The sequence below is a fragment of the Cheilinus undulatus genome, linkage group 1 (genome assembly GCF_018320785.1).
Source record: "Cheilinus undulatus linkage group 1, ASM1832078v1, whole genome shotgun sequence".
In the NCBI taxonomy this organism is placed as follows: domain Eukaryota; kingdom Metazoa; phylum Chordata; class Actinopteri; order Labriformes; family Labridae; genus Cheilinus; species Cheilinus undulatus.
Genome location: NC_054865.1, coordinates 48,666,717 through 48,688,126, shown reverse-complemented (window position 1 = coordinate 48,688,126; position 21,410 = coordinate 48,666,717). Strand labels below are relative to the sequence as shown.

At 39.7% G+C, this 21,410-nt stretch overlaps 1 protein-coding gene across 2 annotated transcripts in view; it reads left to right on the top strand.

Moving 5' to 3' along the window:
• The first annotated feature begins 133 nt into the window (after positions 1-133).
• Positions 134-21,410, top strand: part of prmt3 (protein arginine methyltransferase 3) — an 83,298-nt gene continuing 62,021 nt past the window's right edge. The window contains exons 1-10 of one of the 2 annotated variants that reach the window (XM_041788524.1): positions 134-285; positions 526-655; positions 1,682-1,764; positions 1,847-1,896; positions 2,705-2,810; positions 4,291-4,456; positions 4,969-5,110; positions 7,585-7,650; positions 9,301-9,422; positions 18,588-18,687. In XM_041788524.1, coding sequence (XP_041644458.1) covers positions 264-285; positions 526-655; positions 1,682-1,764; positions 1,847-1,896; positions 2,705-2,810; positions 4,291-4,456; positions 4,969-5,110; positions 7,585-7,650; positions 9,301-9,422; positions 18,588-18,687 — 987 coding nt within the window. In that variant the 5' untranslated portion in view covers positions 134-263. Of the gene's footprint in view, positions 295-525; positions 656-1,681; positions 1,765-1,846; positions 1,897-2,704; positions 2,811-4,290; positions 4,457-4,968; positions 5,111-7,584; positions 7,651-9,300; positions 9,423-18,587; positions 18,688-21,410 lie in introns of both variants that reach the window. The other variant, XM_041788515.1, reaches the window with a different exon arrangement.

Here is a 21,410-nt window from a genome sequence, read left to right as displayed (position 1 = left end):
GGTCAGATTTGACCCACAAACTGGGTTATTTAAAACCTGGATTCAGAAGACCTTAATAGAAATCACAACCCTGTTAAGTCTGTGTGGAGTAAAAGTTTTAAAAGGGACCATACCTGCTCCTTCCTTTGTTTAAAGAGCTGTAGCACTTTGGCGGCATCTTGTGGTGAGGACATTTAATACTACCTCTCTGCAGAGACGTTCTGCCTACCCCTTCTCTGCGTCACTACACGTAACCAGGAAGTAACTGCAACCAAGGCGGCATCATGGCAGAAAACACAGACCCACGTGAGTGTGGTAAATAGTACATTTTAACCCCCAAAACCGCTGTTATAGTACTTATTTTTTATAACGATAGTTTGTGTAGCATATGCACTGTACAAATATTGTCTTAAGTTATATTACACAGCGCGTTAGCAGCCGTTACTCCTCTGTAAATGGTCGTAGCGATAATATTATGCTAACATTTAAACGTTAATATATCGTCCTGGATTATACATGCAGTTTTAAGTGTTTTTACGTTGACAGGCGTCGATGAAGCTTTTGAGGACATGCCCGAGCTCTCTGATGGAGATGATGAAGACATTGATGATGAAGAGGAGCAGTGGCAGTGGATGGAGGAGGACAGTCAGACAGTTACCTGTCTGTTCTGTGACAGGTGAGGATACCCGTATATCAGAGGGGGAGGACTGCAGACACAGGCAACCGTTTCTCGTATTTGGGGTTTCCTTTAATTTGAATCGTCTTTTTGTTTCGAATAAACAGTATGAGAAGTCGCCAAGCAGAAGTCTTTTCAAACAGACTGAGTATTTACGATGAATATTCTTATTTTAAGCTGTTTCATTCATAAACGTTTTAATCAAATGTATCGCTCTTTGGGGGCAACTTCATTCTTCATTTATTTTGCATAACTAAAAATGAAATTAGTCAAAGTTGGTTGTTTTCTCATTCAATCAAAATATGAGCACAGGAACACAAGAGATTTGATACTGGGGGAAACTACGAGTATTTAAGGGTGTAGCTTAGGGTTGCACAATAATGGATTTTTGCTCACACCTGATAAGTTACAAACTCATTTTAGCCCATATAACAGGTTATTTGCAATCATGTCATCCAGAATGTCTGTTGCTGGTCAGAAAGTGGGATATAGCCGTTAGGAATGGGAAATTTTTTATCCGTATACAACCACCATATGAGATTTTTCACTGATAAAAATCACTCACCTGGTGTTATGGCTGAAGTAGCCATAAAACCCCTAGTTAAACCCCTAATTGATCACTTCATTCTTGATCAAAGCAGCGGCTTTCTGTGTCAACTTTGTCCTCTTTGAGAGTGTAATAGTTGCTACCTGTTTCCTGCATGTGATTTTGACCAATCATGACACAGCATATTACAGCCAAACACAGTGGACATCAACATGACATCCCCCGAAATACAGTATGTAGCTTAAATAACTCAATCGTCTCCTTGTGCTTGGCGGCAGTATAGGAGAAAAAGGCTGAGCTCATTGTTAAAGGTAAAAAAAAAAAAAAAGATTAATTAGGAATAGACTGAAAATACTCAAATACTATTGAAATCTGACACCCCCACCACATCTCTGGCTATGATTTTAGATCATGAGAGAAGTTTAATTCTGATGTTTTTGGGAAATATAACTATTTGATTTTTTTTATAATGTATTCAGGTTGCTGAGCTCTGTACCTGCCACCCTGCAACATTGCGCAGCTGAACACCAGGTCAACCTAGTAGATGTAATAAGAAAACACAGTAAGTATACTCATGATGTCAGTACAGAATCTGAATGTTATTCTTCAAGTCTTTCATACTTCTTTTTTCTGTTCCTCATTAGATTTAGACGACTACGGCTACATAAAGATGATCAACTTTATACGGTCCACTGTAAGTACCGTCTTTTATGAGATGCAGTTTAATATTGTTATGTCTACATTCACAGTAATCTTTTATCTATGTACCATACTGTGAATATGGCTGAATAAATCCCTTATGGCTGAACAGGTTACCTAAAGAAGCTTTTATTCACTTTAGATATTTCAGTCGACACATGAGAATAAAGCACATTGCTTTTAAGGTGCAATGTTACCGTAACAGTAAGCTGTGGGTTGTGTAGACCATTTCATCCACTCTTGAACCACTGTGATTGAATTGCTTTCAAGAAATTCTTCTCTGTTTGCTGATCTTGATAGTTTAGTATTGAGTTATATGTAAAGTGGACAGAGGATAGATTGTGAAAGGAAATCTACAACTTAAAACGAGATAGAGAGTGACGCACTGGACAGTCTCAGTGAGCTTTTCTCATTGGTGAAAGAAAGATGGTCAGACATCCTGGAGAAGTTTTCCGACTTCTACCTGTGTGAAAAATGAGTCCCTGTCCCTCTTGTTTTCCCCTCTTTTCCATCAGTAGAGCCCACAGTCCTGCTGCTGATCAAAGTAACATAAACATGCTTAAAATGCAAACAGCAGGAGTGGATCCAAACTTTGTGACTGGGGTGCCCATTGAGGGCCCAACTTAAGCAGACACAAACATATCATTTATTAACCTTTAGTAGCCCTGCTAATCATCTCCTATGAGTATGTTATATTTAAACATTGCATGGCATGACTTTTCAAAACAAAAGAAAACTGTGAATACGATTTTCTTTGTTGTTGCACAAACTGATGATCTTATAAAACAACCTTTGTTTTAAAGAAATGTGATGCATCCAGTCTCATTGGGCTACCGGATGCTCCTTTACCCTGGGAGAGTGAAGACTTCCTTCGACCCATCCTACAGGATGACCCATTACTGCAGACAGGTACAGCAACAGTGTTAAACTACATGGATGTAAGTCTTTGATTTTGAGTAAATGACTTCACTTTTGGTAGGAAGGCCACACATAAAAGTGACTTGTAACTCGCCCATGTACAGTGCACTCAGAAAATATTCAGACTGCCTTCACCTTTTCATGTTTTTATGTTGCAGCCTGATGCTACAGTAAAAAAATTTTCTCATTAATCTACACTCATTACCCCATAATGGCAAAGTGAAAACGGAATTTTAGACATTTTTGATACTTTAAAAAAAAAATGTCACATTGACATAAGTATTCAGACTCTTTGCAAGAACACTTGAAATTTATCTCTGATTCCTCTCATTCCTCTGAATCTTTGCTGTGATGTTTCTAAACGTTTATTTGAGTCCACCTGTGGTAAAACAGATTGATTGGACATGATTTGGAAATGCACATGCTTTTGGAGTGGCATGCTTTATACTGTGGCTGACAATGCTTAATAGGCCAAAATCAAGTCATGCGATCAAATGAACCGCCTGCAGAGCTCAGAGACAGGATTGTTGCAAGGCAAAGATCTGGAGAACTGTAGGAAAAAAACTGTTTTATTTTTGCTTTAAGACGATATAAAGACAATCAGATCAGACAGGAAGATTCAGCTCTAACTCTTGTATTTCCTTCTTTTTTGTCAGTTTTTGTCATGTCATAAAGAAATGTTAATCCAGAAGTGAAATCACACGTGATCCTGAGCAGGTGCAGTATTAGTGACTGTAGATGACATTCATTAGGGCTCAGAACGCTGCGTCTTCAACAGGTAGCATGGTAAAGGTGGAAAAACAAATCTCTTGCCGCATTTATCTACCGTTCCAAGTCAAACCAAGTAGAGCCAGGCCTCTCATTAATGGAGAAGCTCTAAATGTTTCTTCTAAGGGCGTGAGGCAGTTTGTCCTGTGCCCATGCACACTTAAGCCCCAAAGTCCAGTTGTTTTGACCAGTGTGTTTTGTTCCATGTGGGGTAGAAAACGCAACAATATTTATTAAATACATTTAAGTGTTTGAACATTTTTGCAAACTGGGATCGTGATTGCTTATTAAGGAGCGTACTGGGTCCAACATTAACATGTTAGTCTCCCTTTAGTATTGCTGATGAGAATTAAACCTACTTTCATCAAGGTTTTATCACTAAAGTCTGACTCTCATGGAAAAGCTTCATCAACGCCAGTCAATAAATACATTTAGTTGTAGTTTTAGTTGACAAAATTAACACTGAATTACTGTGCAAAATGTCATCTTTACAAAGAAGCTTTTTTTGTCCAATGATTTTAATTAGTGACTTTGCTCCATTTGAAAGCAGGGAGATTTATGTGACTGTAACATTATTAAAACTCCATGAATAAAGTAAAGTATCAGGAAGATAAGTGACAGGAGACAAAAACGTTTGTCGAAAGAAGCCGGCTTTTTGTGTTCAGCCATCATGATATACATCCCTTTTCTGTGCTTCTGGCAGATCCTGAAGAGCTTTGCAGCATTGGAGGGTCAACCCTGTCTTTCTGCACGTCATCTGGGGCAGAATCCCATAATGCCGTGCTGCAGAGGGCACAGGCTGCTGAGGAGAGAGCCCGTCAGTCAGAGGAGGCGCTGGCCAGGGCCATGGATGACCTACACAAACTCAAGTCAGTCACATTTCTATAGTTTTATATCAAGCTTTTTATCATCAAAGTAGTCCTAATAGTTTATTAATCAATAAATTAATCATAAATCCTTTTTTTAAATACATCTTTGAGAGCTTGAAGTGCAACTCAGTGTGAGTTTAGTCCCGCACTACCCTTGTACAGCCAGCAGGGGGACACAGTGAACACTGTTTGCAGAAACATCAACTCAGTACCTTGTGGAAGAAGTTTGGAGGAAGGGAAAAGATAGAAGAGGGAAGGGAAAATTCCACTGCAGCATGGAGGTTAAAGTGAGGAGGGGAGGTAGGTAGGGGGGCAATAAAGGAAAATTACAGAAAGAGTGAGGCTGTGGGGGGGGGTTGGAGCAGAGTTAGAAAGATAAATGCCTCCCATCTACTCCATTTACTGCTTCGTCCTGCATGAAGGTTGTGTGTGCTTTGTGCTTTCTGGTTGCTGCTTTTGTCCCATGGTCTAATATTAGAAGTTTAACACAGATCCCTTCAATGTTCTCTCAGGTTGCTGGCTCAGGGTTTGGTGCTGACAACAGAAACCAGCAAACCTGGCAACCTGGGCACCGTGTCTGAGCTCCGTGCGGACGAAGATGAAGCCTACTTCAGCTCCTACGGCCACCACAGCATCCACGAGGAGATGCTGAAGGTCTGAGATGAGCGAACATACACAAACATGACGAGGCCCACAGGTCTTATTAAAGTCGCATAAGTCATCCCCGCCGGGTGCAGGAGCACTAGCTAGTTCATCAGCGCAAGTCTTGGCTGAAAGATTTCGATGTAGCGTGTAAATGAAAGTGATCATCTTTGTGCACACACTTGACATGACGACAAGACATTTTCTCTAAAGTGTCAAATCAGCAATAAGCGCTGAGCTCTCATGTGAGACAGCAGCATGCTCCAAACGTGGAATTAATTTTTACACTCCTCAAGCACTCAAAGCTCAAAGTGTCAGCAAGCTGGGGGCGGGTGGGGGGGGTCAGCACGTCTCCTCCCCTCCTGTTCTACTTACTGCAGTGCTTAGACATATTCCTGTCGGCCGTCCTGATTGGTGGTTCGCACTGTTAAGTTTTGCGTCATGTGTGTGCGTCAGACTGTAAACTCCATCAGAGTCTCTGGACAGTCACCAACACGTGATGAAGGGCTTTGCAGTAGAAGCAGACAACTTTTTTATTTATTTTTTTAACATGTTGGTGTCTAATGTATGGTGCAGTGTCTGTGCGAGTGTTTGAGAGAAGAGAACTGTATGATGCATGGTTTCTGAGTTTCCTTGGATAGATTTATAACACTTCTGTTTAAATTTAAACAACTTTTAGTTTCTATCATTAGCCTAAAAAGATCTTATTTCCTATTGTGTCACTAGAATAGGTTCTTTGCAGTCAGATGATTATGATAAGCGTCAGGGGGTCAGAAAGTGGGGGAAAACCATCAGGAATGAATGAACGTTGGAAAGTTAGCACTTTAAAGCTCTAACTGGACCTCTACACTGAAGTTATCATCAGAAAATTTCTACATACATTGAGTATGATCCATACATTTTACAAAGAATAGATTTTTTACACAGTTGAACCAACTTACCTGGTGTAGAGGTGATCAATATCACAAATTACTCAGTCCTGTAGACCTCCAGCTGTCTAATATCATCTAGTCAGATGAAGGGCAACAGGAGTCTTGAGGAGTCTTGTGCTGAGTTAAGAGGCTAGCTGAGCCCCTTTAACATATGACAAATGACTCATTTTGTCACAAACATGCTTTAATTGACACAGTGATGAACCGGCAACCAAATTAACCTTGTGGGGTAAGAGACTGAGTGATGATGAGCTGTTCACGAACAGTACTGTTCTACAAAATGACACTTTAATATGAGCCACTGTACCTAGCTCCTGTTTGAGTGCCAGTTCCCTTTCCTCCATCCTTTGTCATTAGTTAACCCACATTTAAAAAGCCAAAATGTGTCAGAATAAAAGGCTGATTAGGAGCCGGACAGCCAGCTCTACTGAGCTGAGCCAAATGACCTGGATCTAAAAAAAGAGACTGATTTCCAGTCACTATGAGCGAGACTGGACGAACATCAGCCAAAGAAATACTGACGAGATCAGAGCTCAATTTGCTCAACCGTGGTAACACTGTACTAAAATGAACATGTCTGCTTTGTGATAGAGGCTTTTTAAAATCCACACCTGCTGCCATTTCACTGTAATCTTTGTTTTATTTTTGCCTGAATATTTCACTACTTACAGGACACTAAAGCAGCTTGAGAAAAACAATTGTTTTTATTTTCACACTTTGAACCCTTGGTAATGTCGTAAACAGCTCAAAACATGGCCTTTTGGTAACGTTTTAACTATATAGAAAGTACTTCTTGTCCCCAAGTAGATTTCAAGGTTGCAAAGAACCTGTACTGCAAATAGATTTTTTATTAAAACACATTATATTTCACTAATTAGTCTAAATTTATTTAAATATAACTACACCTGTGGTGTCTATTTTTAATTGAGTACTGACATTACCTCAACTATTACCAACAGTTTTCAAAGCCAGAGAAAACCTTCATTTTCACTGTTTTAGCTCTTTGTGAACAGCCCAACACTTGGCAATATACGTTGGTGAAGACAACGCTAATGGTGATGATATCAGGGCTCACATTGTGTGGTTTTGTTGCTAAAGTTTATTTTAAGAAACAAATAAATTATTTCAAACCTTTTCTTTTTATGGTCATAGCACACAAATATTAAAGCTTTTTTGGTTGGATCATGAACAACTTATAATTGGTATGTGTATCAGACCTGGAAATCAGTATCAGTTGACCTCCTGTTTCTATGGCAACAATAAACATGTCGTGTCAGCCATGTGAACTAAACATTTCCTGTTACAACCATAAATATTGGGGATATTTCTGGCTTTGAGAACTGTTGAAAATATTTGATGCAATGTAAGTACTCAAGTTACATTTTAGATTATTTTGGTTTAGTCATTTGACTAATATAGACATTTCAGTGTGAAAATTCCACACATTGTATCTGTAAGCATTTTTATATTTTCATACACTTTATCATGTTTTATTATTGTCTTTTTAGTTAAAGAAATGCCTGTGTTGTTCATACTTGTATGATCTCTCCACAGGACAAAGTGCGCACAGAGAGCTATCGTGACTTCATGTACAACAACCCTGATGTGTTCAAAGACAAGGTGAGCCATCTGAACAAATGCAAACATGTATGTTTATGAATGTGTGCATGCAGCACGTGCAGGAAAACCAACCCCATTGAGAGAAAGAGGCATGCTTCATTCTGTAGAAAACACATTAATAAAGTGACGGCGTCCGATTTAAAACAATACCTGAGTTTATTAGCGCCTCAGATGCTGACTGCAGGGTGCTGATAAGAGACGTATGCAATCCACTACCAAACCCATACCACACCCCCACCTCCCCAAAAACCCTTCCAGCACACCCCCACCCTATTTCCTATCGTTGCTTTTAGTTGCAGGGAGCAGCGGCCTGTATCATGACCATCCATTATATGGGCGGCTGCTGGTTAGTGCTGGGATGAGGCTGCAGAGGAAGGAGGCAGGCTGTGTTGATGGGAACGTACATTATCCCTGTCAGTGCAAAACATTTGGCAGAGAGGGACGTGTCACCTTCTACAGAGAGCGTTAGATAGAGAACAAACCCAGATACTCTTGTTTCAGTACTGTTAAGATTAGGGGGTAGCAGGAAGAGTGGCATTGTATTGAGTCAGCAGTGTGTTGGCGACCCTCTGTGAACCCATAAAGGCAGCAGGATACTTACAGAGAAGTTAAAAAGGCCCTAAATAGAAAGGCACATAAACAGTGTTACATATAGCTGGGTGTATAGTCATTGCAGCTGCGCCACGGTCATTTAACACCAGTCGGGGGCGAAAATGAACAAATTAACTGCAACCTATGGGAACCTGAAATAGAGGTGATTAAAAACTCAGTCGATGGCAACAAAAGCTTGAGTGGAAAAGTTAGTTGAGTGCCCTGAGGATTTAGAGGCACTTAAATAAGTAAAGATGATGAAGACATGGGGCAAAACCAGCACGTTGAAACATGAATTTAAACTTGAAGGTTTTATCATCAACATGAAAGCAACTGGAGGTCACTGGCAAGCTGAGATTTTACCATCCTGTAGAATAATATTCTTTAAGTTCAAAGGACCGCCTTTATATTTACTTTCCTTGCTCTTGTTTTGTTTTTACAGCAAGATAACATTGCAATGAATGCTATTAAAAATCTGTTAATAGAGCCTACATTATAAGACTTTTAAAAACATAGACCATAAATATTCAAAAACAAACATCAGAAATAATGTTTGTGAGTGCAATAACACCAACACCAACTGTGCCCAGGCCCATTCAAAACTCAAAGTTCAGTTTCTTTACCAGGATCACAGGATAAAAACATTTTTTTCATGAATTTGTGAGGCTGGGATTCTTATCAAGTAACTGTGCCATATTATGACATGACTCTGTGTTCACCTGGTGCACTCAGCTCCTGCCATGTCATCCACCTTGATTTTTGCATTTTTGAAATAACCATGCAAAACAGATGGCTTTGCCAGATTCCAGGTTTTCTCTGAAAAATGATACCTAATTTTCTGTCATTTTAAGTCAAACTCTGAAATTTATCTGAAGTTTAAAAACACTGGAATACATGTGGGGTTTAGAAACATTTCCTGTGTTGGTTTCTGATGGTTTCTTTCAATAGAAAATTTCTTCAGGGATGTCTTTAACTTTTACTATTGAATTTTTTTTTACATTTTCCAACCAAGTTCTGGGCCTTTACCTCACTGCCCCCTTTTCTCTTCTTGTTCTGTAGGTGGTGCTCGATGTTGGCTGTGGGACCGGCATTCTGTCCATGTTTGCTGCGAGATCAGGGGCTAAGAAGGTCATAGCAGTGGACCAGTCAGAGATCATCTATCAGGCCATGGACATAGTCAGGTAAGGCTCAAAGAAAAAATGAGTATTTGTGTTTGCCTTCCCATAATCATGTTGGATATCATTGAAACCTAAACACAAGAAAACTGAGCAAGCATACTTGGATTATTTCTAGTGACAAATATCTTATGATGATTATATAGCATATCTCATTTCATGTGATTTTAATTAGGTCTGTACTGCCAGCAATAATCCAAGAAAATCTTCCAGTGGGGCTTGCAAATTCACTTTAGTGCCATGAAATGTGATGCCCATGTCTAAATCAGAACATTTCTTTTAAGCAACTTTTCATTTTGCTAAATTATGCTTGCCCCATTTTCTCTCTAATAATGATTTATTATGACTTATGACTTATTTTTTGAGTTTTCAATCTTGAAATAAGTTCTTCATCTGAACTCATGAATAACAGTGCACCATAGTAAACCAAAAAGTTTTTAAAATTCAGTGTTATGTGAGGATATGTGCACCCTGCTGCAAACCCAGTAGCTATAAAAATGTGCGGGCCATCCTACAAACACTCACATAAAACATACAAAGTACTGAAACTCATCAAATGTGCCAAACAAGTTTTTCGGTTAACAGGATGAACTATATATATGAAGAATGATAAATTAGAAGCTTGTCTTGGCTGGTGTAATATCAATCTATGACACATCCACATCATCCTCAACAATAAAACTGATAGTTTATTTTTACACCTGCCTTGGGAGTAAGAGTATACCATTTTTTAAGAAAATATGTTCATCCAAAAAAGCCAACTATTATTAATATACTATATTCATATTTCATCTGTGTTTGACCAGAAATTAGTTTAAAGCAGTTGGTAAGATATTGTGATGCCATATCCACATGCAGACCAGTATTTTGAAAACCTATCCATGCATTTTGGCCTTTTGTACACCGGTCAGTGGTGAATTAGGTTACAGAAAGTTCACCCTTTGGAAAGCCTTGAAAAACAGCATGAAGATTTTGATAAAATCTGCATACAGCATTTATGTGTAAACAGTGAAAACTGTGGGCTTGTAATGTCCCACTACATACTGGCTTTTCTGTTTTATGTCTACATTGGTGTGCAGCATTATCACTTAATTTACATGGCATTAACAGACATAGCTAAACTTTCACCGGTGTTAATGTTGCTAACTGGACTTTTAACACGCTTACGCGATCACACGCAGTTCTTCTTCCTTTATGTTGATGAGCAGAGATGCCCGAATGGACTGCATTGGTCAATGCTGCTTCTGTGAACATTCTGAAATACAAATCCTGTTGCCATTTTTGTGGCTGAGACCCAGTTATGTTCAATAGGGTATCTTTAAAATAAAATGGTTATTGCAGGGGAACAGCAAGATTTTGTTTGCATGTTAACGGCAATGTTGCTATCTGTTAGTGAGCTGCTTTACCCACACAGCCAAGGACAGGCTACTGTCTTTACACTTCATAATACGTAGTGCATTTTTGTGTTTTCATTTAGTCAAGGAGCTGGCTGCACAGCGGTGTAGCGGTTAGTGAGGCAACAGCACTAGCTCCTGGTTCCAATCCCTGCCAGGGCTTTTCTGTGAGGAGTTTGCATGTTCTCCCCGTGCATGTGTGGGTTCTCCCTGGGTACTCCAGCTTCCTCCCTTTACCAAAGACATGCTCGTTAGGTTAATTCATGACTCTAAACTACCCGTAGGCGTTAGTGTGCCTGGTTTTTTTTCTCTAGATGTCAGCCCTGCCATTGACAGGTGACTAGTCAAGGGTGTGCCCCACCTCTTGGATAGGCTCCAGGCCCCGCAACCCCGAACAAGATAAGTGGTGTAAAAAATGGATGGATGGGTGAGGTTAAAGGTGTTTTTGAAATCATGTGCATGTGTGAATGAGATTTTTTTTGAAAACACAGGATAAAAACCTTTAAAAATACCTGCCTACATCTGGACTAGGTTCTCCAGGAGATCAGCTCATTATTAGTTGACCTAATGTTGCTGCTGTTTCAAGAGCAGAAGGAGTGCACAGGCCTTCTTGCCTTCTCGTGCAGCAGAGGGTTCTGGGACTGGAGGTCTGTGTGACCTCCAGCCACCTTTTTATTTGTTGCAGCTGGTTGACTTCAATAGAGCTGCTGTCAGCGCCGTGACCATAATGCACATAATTTACTCCTGCAGTCTGACTCATTCCCCCCTCTCCTCTTCTCCGCTGCAGTCGCTTCAGTCCGAGGCCTGCGGTCTCAAACACATCACACATAAAAGCACACACAGTTAAACATGTAGATGACCCCCTGTTGGTGTTTTTTAATACGCTCCTCTGTCCAATTCAAATTACTGTGAGTTTCCAGTGTTGCAGTCGCTGGTTCTCCATAGTGCAGTCATTTACCTCCACCAGAGCTTCCACTGTCCCTTTATCTACCTGCGACCACTTCCTCCATCACACCCCTGCCTGTAAAATGCATTTTTGAGTTAAGGGCCATAATGACTGCTATTATTACCATTATGTAAGATAGTGTCGTATAAGCAAAACAACGGGGTTTGCTGAAGAAAAGGGACGTTTTAATTTTACAGACCACTGACTCGCTGTGTGAGCTGGCATGTGAGCTGCATAGCAGGTTTGCCAGCGGAGAAGACTCAGCCTGAGAAAGATGTGTAGCCCTCCCTCCTCCATCCTACACACTTAGTTATACACACACTAACTTAGCCTTTAGGTCTCTTTAAATCAGCCGTTTGCTTTGGTTGTGATTATATGGCTCTTATTTCTCTGTATGTGCATTTTCAGCTGGCCTTTGTGTGTCCGTCACTTCCTTCTGATGTTAATATCAGGATTGTAATTAAAGTGGCTCCTGTTGGTTAAGCAGCAGCATCCATCTCCTGTCTCCACTCCGTCGCCGAAGTTTAAATGAAAAGCTGGATGTGACTTCTTTCCTTCACAGTCACTTCCTTAATGGATAATGTCCAAATAGGCTTTTTTAATGGCATGAGTTGATGGATTATCCAATAGAACACTTTGAATTGTGCCAAAAAGCGGAAAAAAAAAGATGCTTGACATAGATAAGTAATAAAACTTTTATTTCAAATTTCGGATTTGCAAAGTTCAAGCTGTGTATTTTTAATGGCAAAGATGTAACTTCCCAGTGTTATGAGTTTTCCTCATATAAATAGATAGAAGAGAGATGAACACTAGAAGGGACTTATTTTCATGACTGGAAATGTAAATCTGTATATGCTCATCTACATGCCGGTCTGCAAGGCCATTGACCTTGCTTGTTCTACTCCAGTGGTTCAACACGGGTCGGGACCCAAAAGTGGGTTGTGGAGCAGTTTTCGGTGGGTAGCAACTAGGTGTCCGAAAAAGCATGGTTGCAAAAGTCCTAAAGACCTTAATAGATATGCACTGATGCCTTTTATTTTACCCTGTTTTATAGTAAAATTGGGTCAGTTTAAATGTCTGATCAATATTTCTACTAAGTTATCTCCTCTTCTTGCAATAAATGGCTACATTTCCCATGATAATGGGGTAATTTCACAAGTTCTCTGGAAAACTGGCAAAAAATGAAACATAATGATGTGGAAAGAGGGTATAAAATATGTCAGTTTTGTCCCTTTTCTTTTTTATACCAGGTGTTTTGGTCCAATCATGCTCCAAACTGCAACATAGTCAATTAACTAAACATGCGTTGTTGAAATTTTTTTGGAAACTTGGGTCACTATCTGTCGTAAGACAGACTGGTGGGTCCTGAGACCGGACCAGTTGAGACCCACTGGTCAAGACGATGCTGCAGTAAACTATCAGCTCAGGCTTATCTAGAAATCCATTTTAATTTGGTTGGGTCTCAATTTGAGAAGACAGATTTCCCTATATAATATAATATTGAACCATTCGGAACAGAGTGCATGATCCAATGCCTGTGTGAATTGCTTTTTTCTGTTTTTAACTGAACTACCTTCCATGCATTATACATTTCTTTGGATTGGCCCTGTTTGTCTATACCTGTGATTCACTGTGCTGAGATAAGAAAAGTCATCACTGCCTGGGAACGCTCAGTTCAGGGTCTGATATAAACAAGTGCCAAATACAGTTAGATTTTCCTTTTGGTTGATTAAATTTCTGAGGACTACGCACTAGGAATGGGCGGTAATATGAGAATACATATCTGTACATGTACTGGTTTTAAAAATAGCTTCTGTACTGCTTTAGCTACCATCATGAACACAGTGCTGTGTAATGAGCACACATTTATTCGAAATCTCTTAAGAATTTAGTGCATTCAGAAAATGTTCAGACCCTCTTTCACTTTATTTAATTTTGTTAAGTAGCAGCCTGATGATGCAGTCAGAGAAAAAAAAAAAACATTTTTATTCTCATGAATCTACACTCAGTACCCCATCATGACAAAGTAAAAAAAGAATTTTAGAAAATTTTGCAGATTTACTAAAAATAAAAGACTGAAATATGACATTGACATAAGTATTTAGACTCTCAAAAACACTTGAAATTTAGCTCAGGTTCCTCCCATTTATCTTGATCATTGCTGGAGTGTTTCTGAACCTTGATTGGAGTCCATCTGTGGTAAACTACAGATTGATTTGACCATGATTTGGACTAGAGGCCTCACAGCTGACAATGCATATCAGAGCAAAATCTTGTGTCTGTATTTATCACACAGCTAACTGACAACAACCAGCCACTTAATGTTGAAACATCCTCCCTCAACCTGGTGTTGACTTATCCAAACAGATCTGTTAAATTTTCTCTGTTGTTGTGAATTTCCACCAGAGGGAAATGATCTCAAAAGGAATCATATTCTAGTCTTGTAGTTAGTGTCCCACAGTCTTTGCCAAATCTTAGTCTGAGACTAAAAACTTTATGGCTTGCCAACAAATTGTCTTTAGATGTGAGAGGGTCTCAGATGTCAGTCTTTTCAGAGACTTTTAAGAGTTTTAGCAAAGTCCTCTGATGTAAGGCTGGCATTACTTGTCATCTTTGGTTCCTGTTTTGAATGGGAGTTGACTAGGCAGAATTTACATCCCGTGCATTCTGAGTTCATGGGTGTGGATTGTCTGGTAGTTTCTTGTCCTTTCAGCTGCAGCCCTTCACCTGAGACTTGTGATGTCATGGAGACAGAGCACCTGCTCTGTGTACAAAATGTATTTAATATTGTTAGTTACCCTGTGACATTTCAACAAAGTTTAACAACCTCCCTCATAAAAAAAAACAGAGAAATAAACCTGCCATTCATTCAGCATCAAATCTATGCTTCATAATCAAAATTCAATCAACACTGGTATTTTTACAATCTTTAACAGGAACATAAATGTCTTCTTCGTCCTCTTGTTAGTATTATCATCATCATCATCATCCATACTTTATCTCTACCACTTGTCCCATGTTTGGGGTAGGGGGCTGGAGCTGATTCCTGCAGGTATTTGGAAAGGCTGGGCACATTCTCGACTGGTTGCCAGGCAGACTACAGTCACACTAACACACATCCCTACCAGCAATTTGGAGTTACCAATGAGCCTAACAAGCATGCTTTTGGTCTGTTGGAAGAAGTCGGAGTATCTTGAGGGATCTCATGCATGCTCACAGAGAACATGCAAACTCCACACAGAAAGGTCCTGTCTGACCGGGATTCAAACCCTATTTCTGTGAGTTGACAGCAGTAACCACTGCATCACTGTGCAGTCCTTACTAATGTTATTAGTATGGCAAAAATAATTGCGTAATTAAATAAAGCAGTTGTTTAAAAACAGTGCTTTTTGTGATAAAATGTGCCGCCTCTCTCCTCCCTTCATCTCTTACACTCATAGACACACATACACAAACATAAACGCACACTCACGCCTCAGAGGCGCACAGATACTGACTCTCTCCCTAGAGTCCTGACATTGTCCTCTAAATTACCCCAATAATGAGATTACAGTGTTTCCCTCTTGTGAAAGGTGGAGGAGGTGGGTGGTGGGGGGCAGCGGGGGGTGTTGTTGGATTCTGGGAGGAGGTGATAGCAGCAACGGCAGAGAGGGGAGAGACAGTTCAAGATAAGGATCGCTGCCACAGAAATGCACTCTGGGCCGCTGTGAGTAATTGTTCTGTCCTCGGTAACATTAGCTGTCATGATAATGGAATATTCACAGAGATTGATACCCGGACTGGCCGGTCTGAAAGGAAGGATCATTTAAACAGCAGCACTGATGGTACAGTCCCTACCTGAGCCTGAGCCTGACACCTCTGCAGGCCCACAGCTGCAGTTAACCCATTTCAGCACTCATGACAGCACGGAAAAGTCTGGAAACATACTGTACATGGAAAAGAGCGTGGTAACATATCTAGATAGGTTTGAAAAATGACAGAAAGTGTATGAAAATTGTATTTTTCAGTTTTGACATACAGCACATCTGAACCTATGTCAACCTATGTCATAAAAGGTTGTCTGTAGTAAAGTGACTGATATTCTTCACTCATATTTCTAGCTTCTGTGACACTGAAGCGTAGTCAGTAATGCATAAACATGGACCAGTCACTGTTTTTTGTTGAAGAATCCATAAGGTCTAAGCCTGAATCTACAGCTAGCCTCATTTATTTAAAGCATGTTCTTTAGTGTTTCTTTTTAGCTTCTTGTTTTGATTTTGCCATCTGGTTAGACTGACAAGAGTATTCAGCCTGCTATTACACCAACAGTTACTGTAATGTCATTGTATTCAAATACATGTTCTTTAACCCCTTAAGACCCTGAATGCTCATATGAGGACATTACATTCTGGCTTTCCTACAACATAGGGAAAATTCTGCTTTTGGAACTTTTGAGATAATTGTCTGGAATGACAGTTGAAGTTAAAGTAATTCACTTGAAATGCAGGGAGGATTTGCTCTGAAATTTTCAGAAGTTTTCATGGGTATTTTTGGAAATATATCAAGGAAATTTTTCAAATATTTGCATGGAAACTTTTGTTTATTTTTGAGAGTCTCATTGGAAGTTTTTGCAGTGAGATTTTTGAGATTTTCATGGCAATTTGGGAAATTTTGGGCAGTTTGGATTTTTTGTGTCAATTTAGGAAATGTACTTCTAATTTTGGAATTTTATTTGATTTTCCTTTCTGGGGAGAATTTGATTCAAAATTTGTGTGTATTCTCATGGAAATTTTGGTTTTTGGTTTTTCTTTTTTGATTTTGGGAATTTGATTGGAAAGTGGGAGTGGGGATATCCTCTGAAATTTGTAGAATTTTGTGGAATTTTCAGGGAATTAATAAAAAAGTTTTGGGGAATTTTTCTCGGAACTTTGGGGAATATATATTAGTACATTTGGGAAATTTGTGTTGATTTTGAGAGATTTTTTTCAGGAATTTACATGGAACTTTTGAAGAAAATTTGATTAAAATGTGGGCTTTTTAAAAATGTTTCACTAAAATATTTGACACAATTTTCATGTACTTTTTATGGGAAAATTCAAAAATATGTTTGAGAGCTTTTCATAGATGTTTTTGGTAGTTTCTTTGAAATTTTAGGGAATTTGTGTTGATCTTGCACATCAGTTTTTGTCAAAGTGATTCCTTTTCAAAGACAAGGCTGAGCTGAACTTATCACGTCTTAATTATCCGGAATAAGTGGAAGAATCTAAAAATGCATTCAAAACAAAAGCTCTGGTCTCAGGAGGTTTTTATGGAGTTGGGCCTTCTTTTGCAGCTATAACATCCTCCACTCTTCTTTGAAGGCTTTCCACAAGATTTTGAGTGTTTCTGTGTGAATTTGTGCCTATCCATGAGGTCAGGCACTGATGTTGGATGAGAAGGCAGTCTCCATTCCAGTTCATCCCTAAGGTGCTCAGTGGGGTTGAGGTCAGGGAAATGTGTGGGCCAGTCAAGTTCTTTTACCTTGAACCCATCAAACCATGTTTTTATAGTCCTTGCTTTGTGCACTGGGGCACAGTCATGTTGGAATAGAAAAGGACTTTCCCCAAACTGTTGCCACAAAGTTGGAAGCATAGCATTATCCAACATGTCTTGGTATGCTGAATCATTAAGATTGGCCTTCACTGGAGATAAGAGGTCGAGCCAAAACCCTGAAAAACAGCCCCATACCATTATCCCTTCTCCATCAAACTTCACAGTTAGCACAGTGGAGTCAGGCAGGTAACGTTCTCCCAGCATCTGCCAAACCCAGACTCACCCATCTGACTGACAAACAGACTAACGCGATTCATCAATCCACAGAACACATTTCTACTACTCTATAGCCCAGTGTCACACTCAACACCACTCCATCTGACACCTGGTGTTGGACTTGATAATGTGAGGCTTGCACGAAGCTGGTCAGCCGTGGAAACCCATTCATGAAGCGCCAACTGCACAGTCTTTGTGTTTACATTAATGCCGGTGGACGTTCAGAATTCTTCTGCTATGGAATCAGCAGAGCATTGGCGACTTTAATGCACCATGCAACTTAGCAGTCTGTGACCCTACTCTATGATTTTACGTGCTTTTCCACTTTGTGGTTGAGTTTCTCCCCCTGATGTTTGATTATACTTTACACCTTAACACAAAGAAGATATGATGTGCAACTGGTGCAACAGGCCACTGACTTTTTGGATCTGGTGTAGTAAAAGTGGGAGAGTGACATGAATGTGTAGCAACTATTGCTGTACATGTTTACATTTATTTATTATCGCAAACAGAGGAAAAAGGGACAGAATTATTTCACTTCTGACTGGCCGATAGCCAGTCATAGCTCAGGATAATTGGATGGCTCCTGGGGTGCTTAATCAGCCTTCAGTAGTGCAGTGTCTCTCCCTCAGGGACCCTGGTCCTGGACATACCCCTGACTATCACAGTTTTTTGTCCACCTTTTTTGTGCTTGCAATATTCAGCTGTTTTCAGATGACTTAGTTCTCCAAAATCTGTGTATGCTAGATGCTCAGCATCAAAAAAGCAGACAGAGCATTTGGTAGCTAAACAATATGAATCCTTAAGGACTTTTATCACTGGGGGACCTGAATCAAGACTTCAGTGAGTGCTGATATCACCAACTTTCTTTATATGCCAATGTCAGCAACTGGTTGAAGTTTGCAGAGTTGGTGGTATCCACCTTTGTTGACAGAGTCTTAACAAAACTACATAATATCTTTAACCACTCTTTGCTGGATCTAGATGATAGAAACATATATGAGCCATGTTTTAAGTCGTCTGACTCTTGTATATTTCCAACAGAGCCAACCAACTGGAGGACAAGATAACTCTGATTAAAGGCCGCATAGAGGACATCAACCTCCCTGTGGAGGAAGTGGACATCATCATCTCTGAATGGATGGTCAGTACATGTTTGTTCACATATTTACATGCTGAAGATGATGATGGTCTGATTGTTGGAATAAAGGAGCAAGATCAAGCTGACAAGAGAAGATGAACAAATAAAACAAACAAACTCACTTCCGACAAAATCTCAGACAATAGAAGCCTGCTGTAGTTTTTAAATATATTCAGTCTTTGATACATGTACTGTACCTATAAAAAAGTATTCATCCCCTTGGATGTTTTTATTGATTTTATAAATTTATCATGGTCAATATAAGTTTACTTTTTGACCGAGTAATGTCAATTAAAAACAAAATGAATGTAAAATAAGTAACTGCATAAATATTCAACCCCTTCATCTGAAAGGTGTGAATAGGTCTCAGTCAGGCTTTCACATCTGAACTCTGCAATTACTCCCTTCTTCTTTGCAAAACTGCTCAAGCTCTGTCAGGTTGCACAGGGATCAGGCATTAACAGCCCTTTTCAAGTCCAGCCTCAAATTCTGTTGGATTGAGGACAACCAATCAGTCTTTTCCCAACAAACGTGCTGATTTTTAAAATGTATTCTTTTTTGTCTCTCTCTTTTTTAAATTATTTTTCTTTTTATTTCCGTTATTTTTTAGTCTTATTGTTTTATCTAATTAATCACATTTTTCATTATACATTGATTATTTGTGGAATTATTTATTTAATATGCAAATTTATATTATGTGTAAATATTTAATACATTTTTATTTTTTACACTGCTTTGCCAGTAACTGATCTGTTCATGCCAATAAAGCAAATTGAAATTGAATTGAAATTGAATTGAGGTCTGGGCTTTGACTCGGCCACTCCAGAACATTCACCTTGTTGTCTTTAAACCATTTCTGTGTAGCTTTCACTGTATGCTTCGGGTCATTAACTTACTGGAGATTAAATCTCGTCTCGCAGACTAGATAAGTCTGTCCTTCAGGATTTTTCTATATTTTGCTGCATTACTTCACCCTCTAACTTTAGAAGTCTTCCACGGCCGCCGAGAAGCATCCCCACAATGTGATGCTGCCACCTCTCTGCTTCACAGTGGGAATGGTGCATTTGTGGTGATATGCAGTATTTGGTGTTTGCCAGACATAGCGTCTTTTCTGATAGCCAAAAAAGCGCCATTTTGGTAACATCAGGCCAAAGAACTTTCTTCTGCTTGACCATGGAGTCTCCCACATGCCTTTTGGCTTTCTCTTTACTACTCACCAGCTTTGACTGGTGAAGAACCCAGGCAACAGTTATTGTATGCAGAGTCTCTCTCTCATTTCAGCGGCTGAAGCTTCTAACTCCTTCAGTCATAGGTGTTTTGTGGCCTCTCTTACTTTTTTGTGTCATCCCCTGACTTACATACTTCTCAATAACCTTTTGTCTGAGTTGCTTGGAGTGTTCTCTTATCTTCACCATGTAATGGTAGCCAGGAATACTGATTAACCAGAGACAGAACAACTAGTGTGAACTGTAAGAGTCCTTTAAAAATATTACGATTTAGACCCAGTATGTGGATCCAGTGAGGGAGCACTGTTAGGTTGTACTTTCTTTAAGAAGTATGTTTTGTGCATGTTTAACTATTTTATGGATTGGATCAGACAATGTGTCAACATAAATATTGTAGGTCATCTCTCTATACGCTCAGGCTAAATTTTTCCCTGTACTATTATTTGGTATGTCTGGTTAGCGCTAATCTGAAAACACATTTACAAATGTCTCTACTCAGCTGGCCTAATCTCAGGTCAGGACTTGTCCTTACAGGAGAGTCCTATCTTCATCCAAATTCAGAATCATTCAAATGCATATATGCATATATGCATATACCTTAAATGTAAATGCCCACTGTGATCTAAGATTGGTCTTGTACCAGCCAATGAGCACTCAGATCTCAAGGTGTATGTTTTAAACATGGTTTAAGCAGGGCTAAACTCGACCATGAGCTTCTCTGAATATCTAACCAGGAAGAGCAGTCTTCCTACCCCTTGATGCCCATTTATCAGGGAGATTCTCAGTGGCGATACAGGCAGGATGGCCAAAGTTGAACGCACCGCTGAAGTCATCCCTAATTCATGAGCATCCCGTATCTGTCCCCCCTCCACCTCCCCCATCCATCGTGAAACCCCAGGGTCACGAACAGGGGTCGCCAGCCAGAGCCTTCCTATCCTCTCAGCAGGGAAATTGAAATTCGATGGTTGACGTGTCAGTGGAACGGTGAAGGATAGGGGGCGTAATCTCTGATGACACCGGCTCACAGCGCGCTAATAAATCTAAGAATTCTCCAGTCACTTCTCATCACAGCAGCAATGGCAGACATTTCTCACAGTGGCCAGATCCTCAAAAATCTTCCTTCCAAAGTGGCGGTATAAAATGGAAAAATGACAGTTGTCACAGGATGAGACTTTCTGCCCAGTGTAAATGACTGTAGACTGTATTAAACTTTAATGGCTTTTTCTTATAGCCAGGTAGTGTCCTCTTATCTCACAGACACTCTGGAAAGTCATCACTTTAGAGAGTAATTTTTTACTTTAAGCTTTTCCTCCAGATGTCTTATTCTGCTCTTGTTTTCAGGGTGGATTTTAGGTCCTACCTTTTAGTGCCTTCATGAATTTCCCAAACCACTTAACTTAGGTCTCATCAACATGAAAACTGAGGGTTTCCTTCTCTGTTTTCAAAAAATGATACCGTCCACACACTCTGGATTCTCAAAACATATTTGTCCACATGGAA